The sequence below is a fragment of the Lynx rufus genome, unplaced genomic scaffold (assembly GCF_022079265.1).
Source record: "Lynx rufus isolate CCGP_SWC_20201006 ecotype Redwood Valley unplaced genomic scaffold, mLynRuf1.p SCAF_5, whole genome shotgun sequence".
Lineage (NCBI taxonomy): Eukaryota > Metazoa > Chordata > Mammalia > Carnivora > Felidae > Lynx > Lynx rufus.
This window is the reverse complement of record NW_025814867.1, coordinates 48480948-48499351: the sequence shown is the minus strand read 5'-3', so window position 1 is coordinate 48499351 and position 18404 is coordinate 48480948. Positions and strand designations below refer to the sequence as shown.

General features: G+C 40.4%; 1 protein-coding gene across 1 annotated transcript in view; it reads right to left on the bottom strand.

Annotated features, from left to right (window-relative positions):
* Positions 1 to 18404, bottom strand: part of ARHGEF26 (Rho guanine nucleotide exchange factor 26) — a 130105-nt gene that overhangs the window by 93381 nt on the left and 18320 nt on the right. Inside the window, exons 5-6 of the mRNA XM_047099617.1 lie at positions 8501 to 8557; positions 4817 to 4977 (exon numbers count right to left, since the gene is read on the bottom strand). Of these exons, the coding sequence (XP_046955573.1) occupies positions 4817 to 4977; positions 8501 to 8557 (218 nt within the window). The remainder of the gene's footprint in view (positions 1 to 4816; positions 4978 to 8500; positions 8558 to 18404) is intronic.

The following is an 18404-nucleotide window of genomic DNA, read 5'->3' as shown; positions in this document are numbered from 1 at the left end:
TTTACAGGTTACAAATAATTGTATATTCTATTATTGAAAAAATTTAAGTCCATCACCTAGAAATTTATAATGAAAACTCAGCATTGGGAGTACAAACACATCATTTTATAAAACATCAAAACAAAGGTTCATCTACTTTTCATTTTGCAGAAATCCTTTTAACACAAAACACCTTACTTAGAGCATAGCATTTCTAAAGACAGCCATAGGGTTGACATTTAGTCTTTACTAAAGGCCATTTCTTTTCCTGAAAGTATGTCTTTTACCATCAATAGATCTTAAATGTAAAAGCAAGAATTAGATCATATTCTGCTGCAAATGTATGTAAATCAATCATACTTGTAGGTCTTTTCCTATTAATGCAGAAATTATCTATAAATCATTCTAAATGGACACAGATACATGAAAGCATCTTTGGTCCTTAAAAGACAGGAGGCCCATGAATCCAGAGGGGTTTCACGAATCTGAGTCAGAAGGAAGTTAACACAGTTAAGGTAAAAGGCAGTAGGTCCAGAGCTGGGAGGTCAAAGGCTCTGCACTGGCATGGACCCAAAGGCATAAATTTAAAAGATTCAGCTCTAATCATCACCGAAGGAAAAGAAAAGAGGAATTTTCCTAGGAGGGGACAAATATAGGATCAGCAGGAGTCCAGCTACCTCCTCACACACACAATGCAAACAGTTGCCAGGCCAGAAAGGGTCACAGGAAGGCATTAAAGAGAAAGCCAAGGAGCCTGAGAAAGATCAGCGTCATTCTTATCCTACTTACTTCATTTCTGTCCCAAACCACAGGCTCCTTAAATGTTTTTATGCCAAAATTCTGACACTGGCTTTCTTTTCCATTCCCTTTTACCCATGCATCTCAAGGAGGGCACACCTGGCATCTGGACAGGACAATTCATGAGTGTCTGGGTGAGTCCTACCAACAGTAGGGTGCCTGGCACTTCTGTCCCCACCTTCAAATGCCAGGGGAGTCTCCAAGTCACTGGGGCAATCAAAAATACGTTTCCAAATGCCCCTAGTAGGTAAATACACCCACCGCCACCACTTGAAAACCAACTGTTACAAGCTCCAGCATCTCATTTAAACCCACAGTGTGGAGAACTAACTCAAATCTACATCTCTAGTCAAGATTTTTCTGGAGTTCTAATCCGTTTTTCTCCTTTCAAGTTGACATTCTCCCCTCATGCTCCACTGTCACTTCAAAACTGGTCCCAACTGAATTCCTTATCTCCCTAAGCCCCAACCTGTTTGCCTTATATCCTAGCTAATACAACCACTGTCCACAGTCAACCGGGCAGACACCTGTGGGAGGCAAACAAAACTCCTCTTTCTCACCAAGTCCTCAAGACTCCATGTTCCAAGTATCTCGCAAGTCCTTCTTCATAGGACCCCTCTGTTTCCCATCATGTCCAGCTGTATTACTGCAGTGGCCTCAAACCTTCCACCATCTTTACATCCTCTCTAATGCAAACACCATACTGTCATCTCCTGGGCCACCTTGGCCGTCCCCTACTGGATCACTCCATGTTTCCACACAGCCTTCAGGAAACTTTGAAAACTCCTCAGCTGGGCACACAAAGGCCTTCACCATCTGCTCTCACCCTCACCAGGGACCCTTCAGCCCATAACCTCCAGCGTGACCCAGGCCTATCCATTTCAGGGGCAGGGCCCTGCTCTATGATTCCTCCTCACATACACTACAGATGTGCCACCAGCTACTGATGATCCTTGGAGACCAAGAGACACTGGGTGGATGCCAGCAGAAATGCTCTAGAACCCAGGCATCTTGCAGAATAGGAGGCTCCACAAGTGATGACTGAAATGAGCAATTCTTTACAAAACAAAGAACTTCGTAGGGAAATGCCACTGATAAGCACTCACACCCAGAATCGGAATGATCTTGTCCCTGCTTTCATATAACATCTTCTTACACAGAAAGGCTTCTTAGTGTTATTTATCAGCAAGCAGTGAAGAACCCGAGCCACTATTGAATTCACAAAGCTTGTTCTGACCTCAACTCTAGCTACAATTTTTCATGAAAGTACAACAATGAAGATAGTCTTGATTATGCCACACTGAGCAACGCCATGCTTCATCAGTAATCACTAATTTGAACACCAGTCATTTGCTTTATTCAACATTTTATTTAGTATTTCCTTAGGACTGGAAACTCTTTCATGGGTAGCACATCAAGTAGTTATCACATTAAATTTTTTTTTTTAATGTTTATTTTTGAGACAGAGAGAGACAGAGCATGAGCGGGGGAGGAGCAGAGAGAGAGGGAGACACAGAATCTGAAACAGGCTCCAGGCTCTGAGCTGTCACCACAGAGCCCAAGATGGGGCCTGAACCCATGAACCATGAGATCATGACCTGAGCCAAAGTCAGATGCTCAATAGGCTGAGCCACCCAGGTGCCCGAGAAATGAAAACGTTTTTAATGAAATCATAAAAGATTTCAATTTTTTAAAAGATTGAAATTAAAATCACAAAATTGTAATCTATAATTTAAACAAAATGACTTACTTATTTCATGGTTAACCAGCTTTTTTTTTTAATCCCCATTTAATAAATAAGAAATGAGGGGAGAAGGTTTAGCAACCTGTTCAAGGTTAACCAACTACCAAAAGGAAAGGCAACTGCTGGAGCCCAGGACCCTGGTGAACTACCCTGATAAGCAAGCAGTGCTTTGGGGGCCCAAAGAAGGTAAGGACACAAAGCATCCTCTGCCCAAGAACTGTTGCTGTCTACAACAGAATTTACTAAAGGCTTTCTCTGGAGTCATCTATACACTGCAAGAAGCTGACTGATGCCCACACAAGTCAAAGCACAATTCCACAGAAGAATAAAAACATGCCACTGTGGTTTTCAGAAAACATATTCTCATTGAAATCATGACTTACATTTTAGATTATCAAAACAGTATTAATTCTCGATAGCTGTGTATCTAAAACAGAGCTCTGGTTTTATAGATCAACCAAAATACACGTTAAAATGAAGGAGACTCACTTTGAAATGTGAATACCTTTCAAATAGGGACACACCATCTAAGGCTCTTGTTCTGACTCTTCACTGAAGGAGAAAAGAGATGTCCCTTTCTCTTACCAAAACTGCTAAGACTACCAAGAGGACCAATGGGCTGAACACAAGCAACAACCCCACGTCTAAACAAGGATTTCCAAGCCATGGTGCATGCCCCCACCCACACACCACGGGCCCACTGCCTCCTCAAAACACGTTCTTTTTAAGTATCCACATCAGTATCAAGATTACCAAGATCTTTTCCTGTGGCAGAATTTGGATTCTGAAGTTGTGTCACTTCCATGAAATTTTGAAGATCTCATGGATCTGACCACAAACTCCAGCACTCTGAAGTAGCCTCAATTCATAGGCTTACGTGTTCAACATGAATGGTCAATCTTGTAAGTTCAAAAGGAAGATCTACTTGCACACAGTGAAGGTGCCAGTGGGCATGAGCACGTTATCATTACTGTCTGCTTGGCTCTACCCTAACGTGACAAATAAACAATGTCCAGATTCACAAGAATACTCCCTACCTAGGACAGATCCGGTTTTTGTGGGTAGTAAAGCAGGTACAACACACAGGCACAAAAATTAGAAAAATAAATAGGCACAGGGCACCTGACTGGCTCAGTTGGTTAGGCGTCTGACTCTTGATTTCGGCTCGGGTCATGATCTCACAGTTCGTGGGATTGAGCCCCGTATCGGGCTCTGTTCTGACAGCGCAGAGCCTGCCTGGGATTCTTTCTCTGTCTCTTTCTCTCTCTGCCCCTCTCCCACTCTTTCTCTCAAAATAAATAAGTAAACTTTTTTTTTTAATTTTTTTTTTTAACGTTTATTTATTTTTGAGACAAAGAGAGACAGAGCATGAACAGGGGAGGAGCAGAGAGAGAGGGAGACACAGAATCTGAAACAGGCTCCAGGCTCTGAGCTGTCAGCACAGAGCCTGATGCGGGGCTCGAACTCATGGACCATGAGATCATGACCTGAGCTGAAGTCGGACTCTTAACCGACCAAGCCTCCCAGGCGCCCCTAAATAAACTTTAAAAAAAAAGAAAAAAAAAAACAGGCACAAAAGCAAATAATTAATTAAAGCTTAAAGCTTAAGCTTCATTAATTAGACAGTAAACCCACCTTTGACCCAACTATATAAAATTGCCAATATTCAACCATTTTGACCTAGCAAAATAGCAACTCAGGATGGCTCAGCTTAGCCCACTGCTGGCACATGGCTCCAGTACAGGCTCTGTAGTTCACTCAAAAGAATACAAGAGCTCATCACTGGTATACAAGCTGAGATTCCTACACTCACTAAAACTAATAATGGAAACTCCTCTAATAGTATTTATGGAATCTTAAATAGGGAAAACCTAAAGAAACCAGCAGGTCACTGTGACTACATTTTCAAAATAATAATTACATATATGAACAAAAAATGTGAAAGTGTAGACAAAAATAACATTTGTATTTGACTAGTATGACTGTGAGTCATTTTCTCCTGCACAACTAAAAGTTGTTCTATTATTGGTATAATTTAAAAGGAAGAATAAAAGGACAAGTGTGAGGAGAACAGGGAGGGACAGAAGAGTGAGAGACAACTCATTATGCACTTGGCATCCATCTAGACATCAACAACCTGAAACATACCTTAAAATTTATTTCAAGGAATAAAGATAAAAGCCAATTAACTCCATGAGAGACCTCATACTTCTAAAGGTCTTGTTTGAGGTAACACAGATGTTCGTTAGTAAGGAATGTCTTGGCCTGACTAAAGGCCAACTAAGGTGAACTTACTTTTTGCTTGCCTCACACACATCCATAATGTTGGAGAAAAGATGGTGACTCTCTGTTTTGGTCATCGTATCACTCAGTTCTTTAGAATTTTTAAACATTCGTATCAAGATCTCCAAGCTGAGTAAATATGAGTGTTCAGAGGATATGACTTCAAAGATAGCCTGGTAAAGAGGGGAAAAGAAAGATATCATTAATTCTTATAATTGAAGAACTAAAATGAGTTCTCATAACTCTCCTATAAAAAAGACATATCTTGAAAAGCAAACAAAGATAAGCATTAAGGAAAACGCATCACCTAACTACTGACTTCATGTAAAGCATGAACATCCAAACCTCAAGAAACAGAGTCACTGCCGACAGTGTAAAAATGAAAAAGTGTAAGCACTTGGATGACTTGAGATCGCATCCTGAGGTCATGCTTTGCCAAGGGGTGGAATCTATGGAAGAAAGCTAGGGCCTGTCATAAAATCTCAGTGTGACAGTAATTAACCTTTGGGGTCATTTCCTACAGCCCTGTTTTCAAAGTAGACTGCTCTGGGACAGTAAGGATTTATAGACATCACTTGAGATTCAGAGAAAATTTCTTACAAATACATTTCTTTGCTCTCCTCTTGTGTGGGCCCTTTCTCTCCCCATGTTTCAGTCTAACAAATTTGCAGTCAATAACAGCAAAGAGTCTGGGTGTATTAAAAGAGCATGACTGTATTCACCCTTAAAAGGTTTTTATCAGCCACAGGAATTCTTTTATATTAAACTCATACAACTGAAAGTAATTCTGTTTATTCAACAAGCCACCCTCTCTGCTCTCGTCAATATCTCAAGTAGGAGCAAAGGACTGTCTGCAGAAATGGTTGGTGTCAGGCACACAATGGTTACCTGGTAAGTGTTCATAATGATGAAAAGCCAGCCCGCATAAGTGAATAGGCACCTACACCCTGTGTAAGGAATTCATCTAGCTCCTTAACAAAAATCACTTCAGGGGCTCCTGGGTGGCTCAGTCGGTTAAGCGTCTGACTTCAGCTCAGGTCATGATCTCGTGGTCTGTGGGTTCAAGCCCCACATAGGGCTCGGTGCTGACAGCTTAGAGCCTGGAGCCTGCTTCACATTCTGTGTGTCTCTCTCTCCCTGCACCTCCCCTGCTCATGCTCTCTCTTTCTCTCTCTCTCTTATACACACAAAAACAAATAACATTTAAAAAACAAAAACAAAAAAACAAAAACCACTTCAGATCCTCCAAGAATCACAATATAGGGATTCTTCCTGAGGTAGGGTGGTAAACATCCTTGCAGGCTTGAGATTTGCATCCTTCCCGGAGATCTCCCTGGTAACACTGACATCATTGCCTTGACCTCCAGGGCTCCTCCCCACCTCCCCTCAAGCCCTTGACCCAAAAGGCACAAGGAGATTCTTCCCATAAGGCCCTGTGCTGTGGCTGAGACTAGGTGGGAGTAGCTGGGCCATATTTTGTAAGTCAGCTTTGTGGTGCTGGTCTCAATGTTTGCCTCCCTTTTCAGCATCTATAAGCTTTAAAGGAAGTCTTACTTAAAGGTGTTGGTCTAGCCTCAGCTGTGCTCCAGGCACTTAAGTGAGGATATTAAGAGTCTCACTTGACCTGAATCTTGTATAATTCTATTCAGTCAATACAATTATCCTTAGGAAATGCAATGCAGACTGATGAAAATTGTCACTTCCTGACCAAAAATAGTGGATTTCAGGTTGTTCATAGATACGGTAACTTGGAATGACAAAATATTTTCAAAAGCAAAAGCTTTTGTAATCAAATGCAAAATACTAAGATTTGAACAAAAATATGACATGAATGATATAGAATAGATCACGTGAAAAGATGAGTAAGTGGTAGTTTAATATAATAGATTTAATATAATAACTGCTAAAACATCCTGCAATAGAGCCATCAACTACTTAAAAGAAAACTGGGTTAAACTTTCTAAAAATAGCCATATAGGAATAGAAAGAAACCATAAAGTTAGATTTGCTGCCATCACTAGTTTTTTTATATCACAAATCTGAATATTTTCAAAATATAGGGGAAAGAAATAGGGTTAAATAGGAAAGGTTTAAAAGAACACAAATGTTCAAATCAAATGGGCTTAGGACCCTAGAGTAGCTCTTGAATTTGTCCACAAAGAAACACTGTTTATGTTGCGATAAAGAAAAAAAAAAAAAAAAAGTATCACCTACTGTCCAAAATTTGGACAATAGTTTTTTTAAAGGTGGAATTTAGAAAATGGACTACATACATATTAATACTACATTAATATATATTAACCTACATAAATCCCAAATATAGTGCTGAATGTCAAAAGCAAACAAAAAACATGTTCAGAATAAGCATGTATCTACATTTTAACACACACACATGCACCCAAATACATGTACATACATATACGTAATACATGACTTAAAAACACAATTTGGATAGATACACATCATTTCATAATTACAGTTGCCTCTGGGGAGGAGAGGAAGAAGATGACAACTGAGGAGAAAAGGAATTCTACTTTATTGAAAGTCTTGTTGTCTTTAAAAAATATGAGTAAAAAGTATAAATGTAATATATTTGTTAATTCTCAGTGATGGGTACACCAATGTTATATACTATTCTTAAACTTAAAAAAAAAAATGGCACTATAATGTACCCGTGTATTTTTGTGTTATTTATGCCCATGAAACAAAAATACAGTGCATGTCCTTTGTGCAATATTTGTGTGTGTATATGTATACACACATATATACATAAACATATATATACATGTTAATATGCATAAAACAAGAGGAAAGTGTTTTGAGAACTTCACAATATTATTACAATGAGTAATTTCCTTAAACTACATTTATTTAAACTTCAAGTTGTAAAATGCTATTACTATCAGTTTTATTTTTTATTAAGTAAACCTTTATTTTGGTACAAATTTAATTTATAGAAATCTTGTAAAGAGGGTTCAGAGTTCCTGTATTTCCTTCATCCAGCTTCCCCTAGCCAGGGCACATGACACAGCGAGGGTACATTACATTTTATCCGTAGACAAATTTAGGTACTTTACTCAGATTTCATCAGTTTTCCCACCAACATCCTTTTTCAATTCCAGGACCTAACATCTCATTCATTTTTCAACATATTTCTTTCAGTTTAAATACCTCTACTAGGTGCTTTGTTATTTAAGTTAAAATGACATTAAGGTATTTTAAAGTTTTCTTTTCTGGGTGCTTACGTGGAGCTTTATTTGACAATGATCACATACCCCCTATGTTAAAAGAACAAAACGAATACATTTTCGAAGAAAAACACTGAACCAGTGCACACAGTAGATGAAAGCACACACATTCCTTGGAGCTCTAAAAAGTATCTGCTTGGGGCACCTGGGTGGCTCAGTCAGTTAAGCATCCAACTCTTGATTTCGGCTCAGGTCATGACCTCATGGTTCATGAGTTTGAGCCCTGCATCCAGCTTTGCACTGGCAGTATGGAGCCTGCTTGGAATTCTCTCTCTCTCTCTCTCTCTCTCTCTCGCTCTCGCTCTCGCTCTCTCTCGCTCTCTCTCCCCCTCTCTCCCTCTCTCTCTACCCCTCCCCCACGCACACGGTCTGTCTCTCGAAATAAATTTAAAAACTTAAAAAATATATCAAAAATATAAATAAAAGTATCTGCCAGTAGAAAACATACCTCCTGTCTCTTTCTTTCCTCCTGGCTAACTGTCTGTGATAATCCATTTCTTTTCACCTAGAGGAAAAAGCAAAAGAAAGTTGGGCTCATTAACTTTAACAATTTATCACGTAAGACATAACTCCACACCCTTCAAGAAATGAATTATAGGAAACTATGCAAGACATGTGAATTAAGCACATATTAATTTCTGGGTCCCTCATGTAATATTGAATCATATTAATAAACTAGCATTAACACAAAAGAACTGCAAAGCGTCTAGAACACTCTCCTATCAGGTTGCATTAATCTGCTCTAGTCTTAGGTCTAGATATTCCTAAAATACTTCTCAAATTAACTTCACAAATCGTAAGTAAAGAAACCTAACAATAAAGAAAGTGAAGCCATCCCTCAAAAGTTTACTGCCCAAGACCGCACACTTAAAAAGTAACTTTAGGGGCGCCTGGGTGGCGCAGTCGGTTAAGCGTCCGACTTCAGCCAGGTCATGATCTCGCGGTCAGTGAGTTCGAGCCCCGCGTCGGGCTCTGGGCTGATGGCTCAGAGCCTGGAGCCTGTTTCCGATTCTGTGTCTCCCTCTCTCTCTGCCCCTCCCCCGTTCATGCTGTGTCTCTCTCTGTCCCCAAAATAAATAAAAAACGTTGAAAAAAAAATTAAAAAAAAAAAAGTAACTTTAATTCTGTATCTCACCAAGACTCCACAGAATACCCATGCTCTTCATAGAAACCCAATTAAACAGGAAAACAAAGTCCTCTCTGTCCGAATTTCACATATTTAAATTTGCCAAATAAGGACGTTAGCCTGATGTTCTTTGGACAAGCAACGGTACCCACAAGAGCCATGAACGCCAGTCTCATACTGGGAGTAAGCAGTTGCAGCGTTAGGTAAATCACTGCAGTCCCTACCTAAATTACAACCCATTTTTATTTGATTACTGCAGATTCTATCATAATTCGGTTTCTAAACCAAAGAGTAGAGGCTGAACTAAGAACTCCATGAAGGCGGGGCCTGGTGTGTTTTCTGCTACACCTGACACTGAGTCTGGCACAGGAAAGATACTCGTGTTTTTCAGCTGAAGATTAAATTAGCAAAAGAGGGGCGCCTGGGTGACTCAGTCGGTTAAGCAGCCGACTTCAGCCCGGGTCACGATCTCACGGTCCCTGAGTTCGAGCCCCGCGTCGGGCTCTGTGCTGACGGCTTGGAGCCTGGAGCCTGCTTCCGATTCTGTGTCTCCCTCTCTCTCTGCCCCTCCCCCGTTCATGCTCTGTCTCTCTCTGTCTCAAAAATAAATAAACGTTAAAAAAAAATTAAAAAAATAAACAAATTAGCAAAAGGTCAGGCATACATACAAGTTGACCAATTAAATTCTGTGCTTAAGAGAAAGAAGGACCGCAAGAAAGGTGAGTGAGTGCCCTCCCCTTTTCTGAGAAACTAATAGCAATAAAATATTAACACAGGTCTTCAAACATTTTTGTTTTCATACTTCCTAATAAAGTTTTCTTAACCATGTTCCCCTAGATCATTCTTAAGTTGACATCTCAAAGTTTTCGTTGTGTATTTAAAGAATTAAAAAGATAGGGCACCTGGGTGTCTCAGTCAGTTAAGCATCCAACCTGATTTCAGTTCAGGTTCATGAGATCAAGTCCCACACTGGGTTCCATGCTGACAGTGTGGAGCCTGCTTGGGATTCTCTCTCTCCCTCTGTCCTTTGCCCCTCCCTCACTCACATGCTCTCTCTCTCTCTCTCAAAATAAATAAACATTTATAAAATAAGAATTAAAAGATATCGTTTTCTGCTAATTGTAAATCTAGACATTTTAAAACCTGTTGCCTACACTGTTTTCAATGTATCCAGTGGAATATAAAAAATATAATGATGTGATATCCACCACCATCCATTTAAAGATAAATATACTTTCCATAACAACTGGAGATTATTCTTCTTTCTCCATAAAAATCACATTTCTATGTCAATTTCCCTCCCAAATTTCCTAATGTAATTCTATGTGTTAAGGTAGCTGAGGAATTACACTAGTATACTTTGATGCAAAAGTACACTTTTAAATTTAATTTTCTAAAATATCCTCTGACCAATGAGTTTTAAGTATAAAAGACCCTCTCCTGGATTATATAATCACCACAATTATCATTAATAACCTATGATCAAAATAACACAATCACTTCCAACTTTAATGCATTAGACCCTAAAAATGAATTTTACTGAGAATGCAACCCTTAGTAAGGTGGCGACTTTATGGTGGCTTCATTAAAAGAGGCTTCCCTAAAACCAGTATTCTAAAAAAAACTTGTTTTTTAATGTTTATTGATTTTTTAGAGACAGAGAGAGCACGAGCAGGGGAGGGGAAGAGAGAGAGGGCAACACAGACTCCAAAGCAAGTTCCAGGCTCTGAGCCTTCAGCACAGAGCCCAATGTGGGGCTTGAACTCACTAACCATGAGATAATGACCTGAGCCAAAGTCAGAGGCTTAACTGACTGAGCCACCCAGGCGCCCCTAAAACCAGTATTCTAAATTGACCCCCTGTATCTTGCGCCCCAGTGGTCTGACACATTGGAACAAGGCACCACCCTAAGATAGGAGATGGAAAAGAGAGACGCCTTTCTTTAGTAAAAATGCAAAAGGGCAACTGTAAGAGAGGAAACCGGGAAAAAACCCTGGGGTAACACTGTGCACATGCAGTCTCAGTGTTAGAAAGGAGGATCCCTGGAACTTAAAGATCTGGAAAATGGTATCCTTGTCCACTCTGCAGAGTCTCCATGAATCCCTGCTGGCGCAAGCCCTGTGTGAAGGCCGCTGGTGCACAGTGCCCTACATGGTGCTGCCGTGGGAATGAAGACAATCACATGTCACAGTCTCCAGCCTGACTTTTGGAAAAGGACAAAAACCAGTACAGTCGTGTAGAAAGAGGCTTAAATCAATAATGGTAAAGGTAGCAATCACTGACTGAACATTTATTGTGTGCCTAGAAGTGTGGAAATAAGCACTTTATACCTCTTTTCCCACCGAATCCTCATAAAAACTCAAGAAAGTCAATACTATTCTTATCTCCAATTCAGGTTTAAGATCTGAGATCACATAGCCAACAGGTAGCAAGGCCAGGATCTGCCTTCATGCCTGTCTAACTCCAGAGCTCATGCTCTCCATCATGATATTATATGGCTGAGGGACTCCTGCTCTCTGCGAGAGGCACCTCTTTTCTAGTGTTGGGCAATCATTACTAAGACTCCTTCTAATGCCAGGTCTGTAGCAAGTCTCCATATGTTCTTTTTCATCCACCCATACTGTGGAATGTTCTTAGCCTTACCCACCATCCTGACCCTGGGTCAGCCTGTCAGCAAGAATTCATGGCTAAAAAGGCTTCTTCATCCATTTTATAAGGGAGGAGACTGGCCAGAAGAATGAAACCGTTCAGCACTGCTCCCGTTTGGTTAACCCTGAGCAGGAATTTCACAGGATTTCCTTCCTGACACACAGTCCTGGCAGATCGATATCCAGGCACCATGCCCACAATCTCTGCAGGTGAGATCACCAGAATCGCCATGCACTGGCATCCCTGTCCAAAATTATTAGTGAGTTCAGACCAAGAAATCTTAAGAGAAAGAGAGTGAACCACATGGGCGTTGAGACCCATACTGATGACAGCTAGTTTACTGAGGGATTAACAGTACTTCATCCTATCAAAAAGAAAAGAAAAAAAGATCCCTAGCTAAACTAGTTTTTCTTTAGAGGGGGAAGAAAGGTAGTGTTGAAAAGGCAAAGTGCTAACTCCCAGAATTATCATATTTCATTAATACTAATACAAACAATGATAAAATACTCCTTTAACAAAAAGTCATCAGTAAGAAACCAGCAACCCACACAAAACCACAGAGACAGAAGAAAGAAAGAAAGAAAGAAAGAAAGAAAGAAAGAAAGAAAGAAAGAAAGAAAGAAAGAAAGATTCTAGGGGAGTGTTCTTGGGTCATAATTAAGAAATCTGAAGTGCAGCATATTGGAGAAGCCTGAAAGTTTACTCCAGAGAGTTATGACAGACCAAGCCCTCCTGGCTGGCTGCCAGACCACTGCTCTGGGGCCTGCCCTCCTATCCCAGCCCTTCTCTGTTCAGGGCAGGCTAGACAGCTTCTCCCTCCAGAGCCAAGAGGAATCAGTTTATCCACCTGAGACCTCTTTCTACATTCAACTCTAAATTAAGTAGTACCTGAGAGCAGATACCTGGATGTAGAAGGTCATGAACAGGCCAGGTGCTTTCAGAGACTAAGGAGTGTGGAGAGATGTAACCAGACAAAGAGAGGGAGAGAATGATATCAAAGGAGGCCCCATGGAGACTAGCAAAAGGCAGAGTACAGAATATTAGGGTAGAATGAACACACTAGAGCAAAAGATCAAGCAGAAAGAAACAAGGAAGGAAAGGAGGGGTGGAGAGTGGAAAAGGAAGGAAAATAAGGAGAATATGAATAGTAAATACCTCTAGAAATTTTCTAATTCAAAAACAGCAACCTTATCAGTAAACTTAAGTAAACTCACTGAAATGCTCAGCCTATTTTTCCCCCCCAAGGGAAAAAAATGCATAGAAAACATATATTTATACCTACAGTTTTTTTTTTTAATTTTTTTTAACGTTTATTTATTTTTGGGACAGAGAGAGACAGAGCATGAATGGGGGAGGGGCAGAGAGAGAGGGAGACACAGAATCGGAAACAGGCTCCAGGCTCTGAGCCATCAGCCCAGAGCCCGACTCAGGACTCGAGCTCACGGACCGCGAGATCGTGACCTGAGCCGAAGTCGGATGCCCAACTGACTGAGCCACCCAGGCGCCCCTATACCTACAGTTTTTTAAATTGACCTGTTTTTTGCAGTTTGCACATTTGTGCTAAGAGAATCTGAAATATTATCAAGTTCATCATGTTTCTTCAAGTGTTCCTCGTTTCCATGTGTAGAAAAGAAAAAAAAAATAGTATAGCAGCCTCTAACACCTGATTCCTGTGTGCTATCCTAAATGAAAAAAGAATTAAAATTGTACAGGCCTCTTCTATATTTTAACCTATATCTCGTACTGGTAGTTCTGGCTGAGTACAACTGGGAACACACAGACAGCAAAAGCAACACTCCTCTAAATATGTGACTTCATTTGAGCTTTCTTATTCCTCACCGATTTAAAATTTTTAATTTAACTATGTCATCAGTAAATAAAACTGAAAAAGTAGTTTAATGAAACACTAACAACTGGATTCAACCTGGGGTTCTTGATTTTGTATACCCTAACAGTTCACCTAATCTAATCTGCCATGGCAGATTCCAGACTCTAAGAAGAAAGTATGATGCATGCCATTATCTTCAATATTTTAAATAGATAAAAATTACTTCAAATAAAACAACACAACTGAGCCCAAATCTATAGTTTGTGTTTTTTTTAATGTTTATTTATTTTTGAGAGGGAGAGACAGAGCATGAGCAGGGAGGGGCAGAGAGAGAGGGAGACAGAGAATCTAAAGCAGGCTCCAGAGGCTCCCAGCTGTCAGTACAGAGCCCTAAATTGGGCTCAAACTCGTGAACTGCAAGATCACGACCTGAGCTGAAGCTGGACACTTAACCAACTGAGCCACCCAGGTACTCCCCAAATCTATAATTTTAACATAAGTTACAAAATATAAATGTATGTATGGGGCTTATCAAGACAGTGAATGCAGAGAACTCATTAATGTTATAATAGTTTTACATTCATCCTTATGATTCTATTTATATATACGTATTTATTGCTGTAATCAGTATTGAAACTCTTCACTCATGATCTCTGTAAGGGATATAATTTGCATATTCAAATGAGATGGAAATTGAAAATTGGCTAAAACTAATAAAGAACGATACAAGATACTTCATCTATGGAAATGATATTGTCTAGTTAGACCTAAAATGTAGTTTTTGAAACTGATAAAAAGGTAAACTCTGTAAAGTATAATGCCAGAAGTTAATTATTAAATACTCCATCTAAAATTCATGCCTGGCTCCTTCTTGATACCTTGCAGGCAGGCTTTTAGCACTTAATTCCATTCCTGTACTCACCATAGTTACAGGAGTTTTCACCTTGCAGAGAATTGTGTCCAGACATCCATAAACTTTGCACAATTATTCCTTGGCCTTTGACTTCATTGACTGGAATAGGTTATGAGCCAAGTTCTCTAAGTCCCAAACAGAGCCCTGGTATTGCCATTTATACAGAACCTATCTACAGAATAGAGCTGGTCCTATATCTGTGGGGGGAGCTGACATTAGTAACACCAATTTCTCAGCCGACTAGATGATCATTTTCCACGGTGTATGTTCTCAGGCCCTCCATGAGTTGACACTATTTCTAGATAAGATGCAGGCACATTCTTTCTATGTTTCCCCACCAGCCAGGGAAACCAGAATGGGAGGGCCCCAAAAGACTGACTGACCAAAAAGGTTCAGAAATATAGCTGGTGAAAAATTAGAACAGGTATTTATACTCCAAGATCACTCTGGCTCCGTAAAGCACTAATGTACATTGAATACTCAACTTGAGCTAAGACCTTTAAACTTGCTGGAGTTTACCCACTTGCTGAAAATCATCTGGTTATTCACGCCTGTTGGTGATTCCCTATTCACAGGCTTTTGTTCTCAAGAGTTCAAGAGTGGGAAGGGAATGAATTGCCAAGTAAAATTACACCATGGGACACAATCACTCCCAGGTCCTTTCTACAGACTTAACACAACCCATACAGCCCCTGAATTACAAATGAGCTAGAGTTCTTTCACTGTAAATAACATGGGAACGGCCACCCCCTGAGAGTATGTCTGAAGTCCCTAAAATGAAAAATCTGTGGAGATCCAGAAATAGTGTCCTTGCAACCAGGCCTGTAGGCTCTCTCTAGTCCCACCTGATTCATATCAGAAGGACCCTGAGAGATCACACTACCCAAGCTACAAGCTGCCACAGAACATCAGTCTAAAGGGTCAGAGATCTAAAAATACATAAAAAAAAAAAAACTAAAAAATAAAGAGTCAGACATCTGTGTAACCAAAGATCAGATAAATGAGATCAAGAGGAAGACAGTGTCACATTTTTAGGGAAGAGTGGGTAAATAGATAAAACACTATTTAAAAAAATGAAGAGGTAGAAGACAATGGTCCGACTAATAAAATCATAGGCTTGGTTTTAAAAATATGTCAACTAACATGCCAGGGACCTCCTAATTCATTTGTTCAAAAAACCGATCTCCTCTTTGGTCTACTGTAGTAATAATCCTGTAATCCTCACCAAAGTTCTTGGATCTTAAGAAGCAGCAAGCAGCCTCCTGGAGGTAACCTCAGGTCTGCTAAATCAATGGCAAACTCAGATAAGGCAGGCCAGGGCTCGAGGTTTTCTCTCCTCTATGGCCTGTGTCACCTTCTACAGACAGAGCCAGGATTCCCGAATGAACCCAAATTATTTCAATACAGATAGGAGGCAGAGAGTACAAACCACAAGCAGATAGGTAGTTAAACGTACAAGAATGAACTGTTGTCCTTTGTACAATTTAGGAGATAAGCACGCATTACTTCATCGTAGCCAGCCAGCCCTCACTAGCTAGCTACCTGTATCCGGCCAACTCCTGATGCAATTCTTGTTGGCCCTCAATTTACTTCTCAAAAGACTGCTGCATCAAATGCTCACCATGCACCAGAACTTGTAACACCTAAACCTTATCACAACCATGCAAGGAGGCTGGCTCTATCCCTATTTTACAAATGAAACACAGAATCACGGAAAAAAATCATCAGCCCTAATATTATTGCAGTAAAACCGGGATGCAAACCCAGTCCTGCCTGCTCGCCACCCCCCACCCCCAAGGCTGTGAGCTCTTAACCATTGCAGCACCCTGCCTTCTAACACTTCTGAATTCCTGGCGGTTGTGATCTGCAGCTGTTCATCCCCTAAAACAGTCCTCCTCCTGAATGCCCCAGACACCTCACCTCCCACTGGGTTCCCAGCTTCTGCTGCTCTTGAAAGCTACCCTGTCAGCGGGGGACCCTGCAACTTAACTCTTTCATTAGTCTTGACATGACTCCTGCTAAAAACATTCCCCTCTTTCACTTGCAGCTCTCACTAGCCTCATTCCCCTATGGGCTGCTGAGCCCAGACTCCAGCGTAGTCAACCTCTAGCCCCCAGATGAGAAGCAGCTCTCCGTATCGATCAACAATTAAGAGAAGAAAGTGAAGTTAGGAAAGGCATGAAAAGCTAATGACATGAAGTAGAAAGGATGGAAAGGAAGCTGACTTTAGAAGAGAAGGGCAATTCTCTAAAAGCATTTAATAAAAGGCAAGATGCTTAAAAAGTAAAACGTTTAACAGAATCCCCAGAAGCAGTGCTCACAGTGGTTAACCGGCAAAGGCCTGGAATTGGTGGTAAAGTCAAAACAGATTTCAGCCTTAACTGGCATGTTGAATGTTGTAATAAGGAGAATCTACCTGTATTACTTCTGCGATTCAAAAACACTGTTTGAAAGAACTTAATCAGCTTTAGATTTTGAGTTTTATAGTGAAGACCGCAGAACAAACTAACGACTGACAACAGGGAGTTGGGTAAAGAACTAAATATCCACTTATTTGATGAAACAGGCTATGGGATGGGCTTGAAAAAAAGTTCTTGTAGAAGAAAGTTTAATGACATGAAAAGTCATTCACAACATGGTTAAGAGAACAAAAATGAGTTACAAAACAGCAGATTTAAAGACATGAAGCGATATTTATATTGGTAGGGGGAAATATGGGTAACAAGGCAATATTAAATTATTGAGCTTTTGTTCAAAAGAAAAAACTCTATACATATATACATTTTTTTTAAAAGTCTGCGAAGTTCTATATCAAAACGTCAATAATGATGGGGAGGGGAGAGATTTCAACTAATTTTTATTTTCTTCCTTTGGTACTTGTAATTCTTCCTGGTACTTTGTAATTACAGCCTCATTTTTAATAAAAGCTAAAATATGTTTCAAAGTCCTCTCTCGAAAGGAGGAAAGCAAGCACAGCAGGCAAATGGAATTGTTCCAGGGTGTCAATATTACCTGCGTTCCTTTGTTGTCGCCCACAAGGAAAGCTAGAGGTGTGGCAGGTGACCACTAGCAGATAAAAGAAGCGAAATAGCTAAGGGAAAGGGAGGCAACAAGAAAGCAAGATTTCAATCAAGCCCAAACCACGCAGTGGCTTCTGAGGCAGTGATGAAAGTGAGTGAGGACAGGCAGGGGTGCAGGTGTGACAGTGGTGACTGGACTCGAAGTAGGTAACTGAGCATGAGCACCTCTGACTCATAGTGAAGGCGCGAGTCAACACGGGCTGACGAAGGCAGAACAGGGCTGAGGTGCGCTCCTCTTGCAGGGCAGGAAAACTCCCGCTTGTGAAGGTGGTGCGAACATTTCAGTGGCTCTTTCACTTTTGTCTGTTGTTTTTGTCAAGTGGCAGATGGAGCGGAACGATCAACTCCAAAACAGTAAGTTACTTAAAACAACACTGACGATAAAGTTAATTTCCTAGACTTGCAATAAAAATCTAACCTGAGCAAAACCTGTTCTGGAATATTGGGTAAGAAAGTGAACTGATATTTTACCTTAGGTGTACAAAAAGCATGCAATGTTTTCATCAGACAGGGATTATCTCATGGTATGGAGGAGATCTGAGACACAGGCACAGAACTACCACTGTTGTTCTTCCTTTACCTATATGTCAAATGCCATTCAAGCCATATTTCATACTTCCACTGCTTTTATTTCCTACTCTTCTGCCCACCTAGTTGTAGTCATATTCTCTAGAGAAAACTTCCCTGACCTTTATGGCTCTCTATAGTATCTATCTGGGTCATTCATTTTGGCATCGTGTCCTACATTCTTTCAGA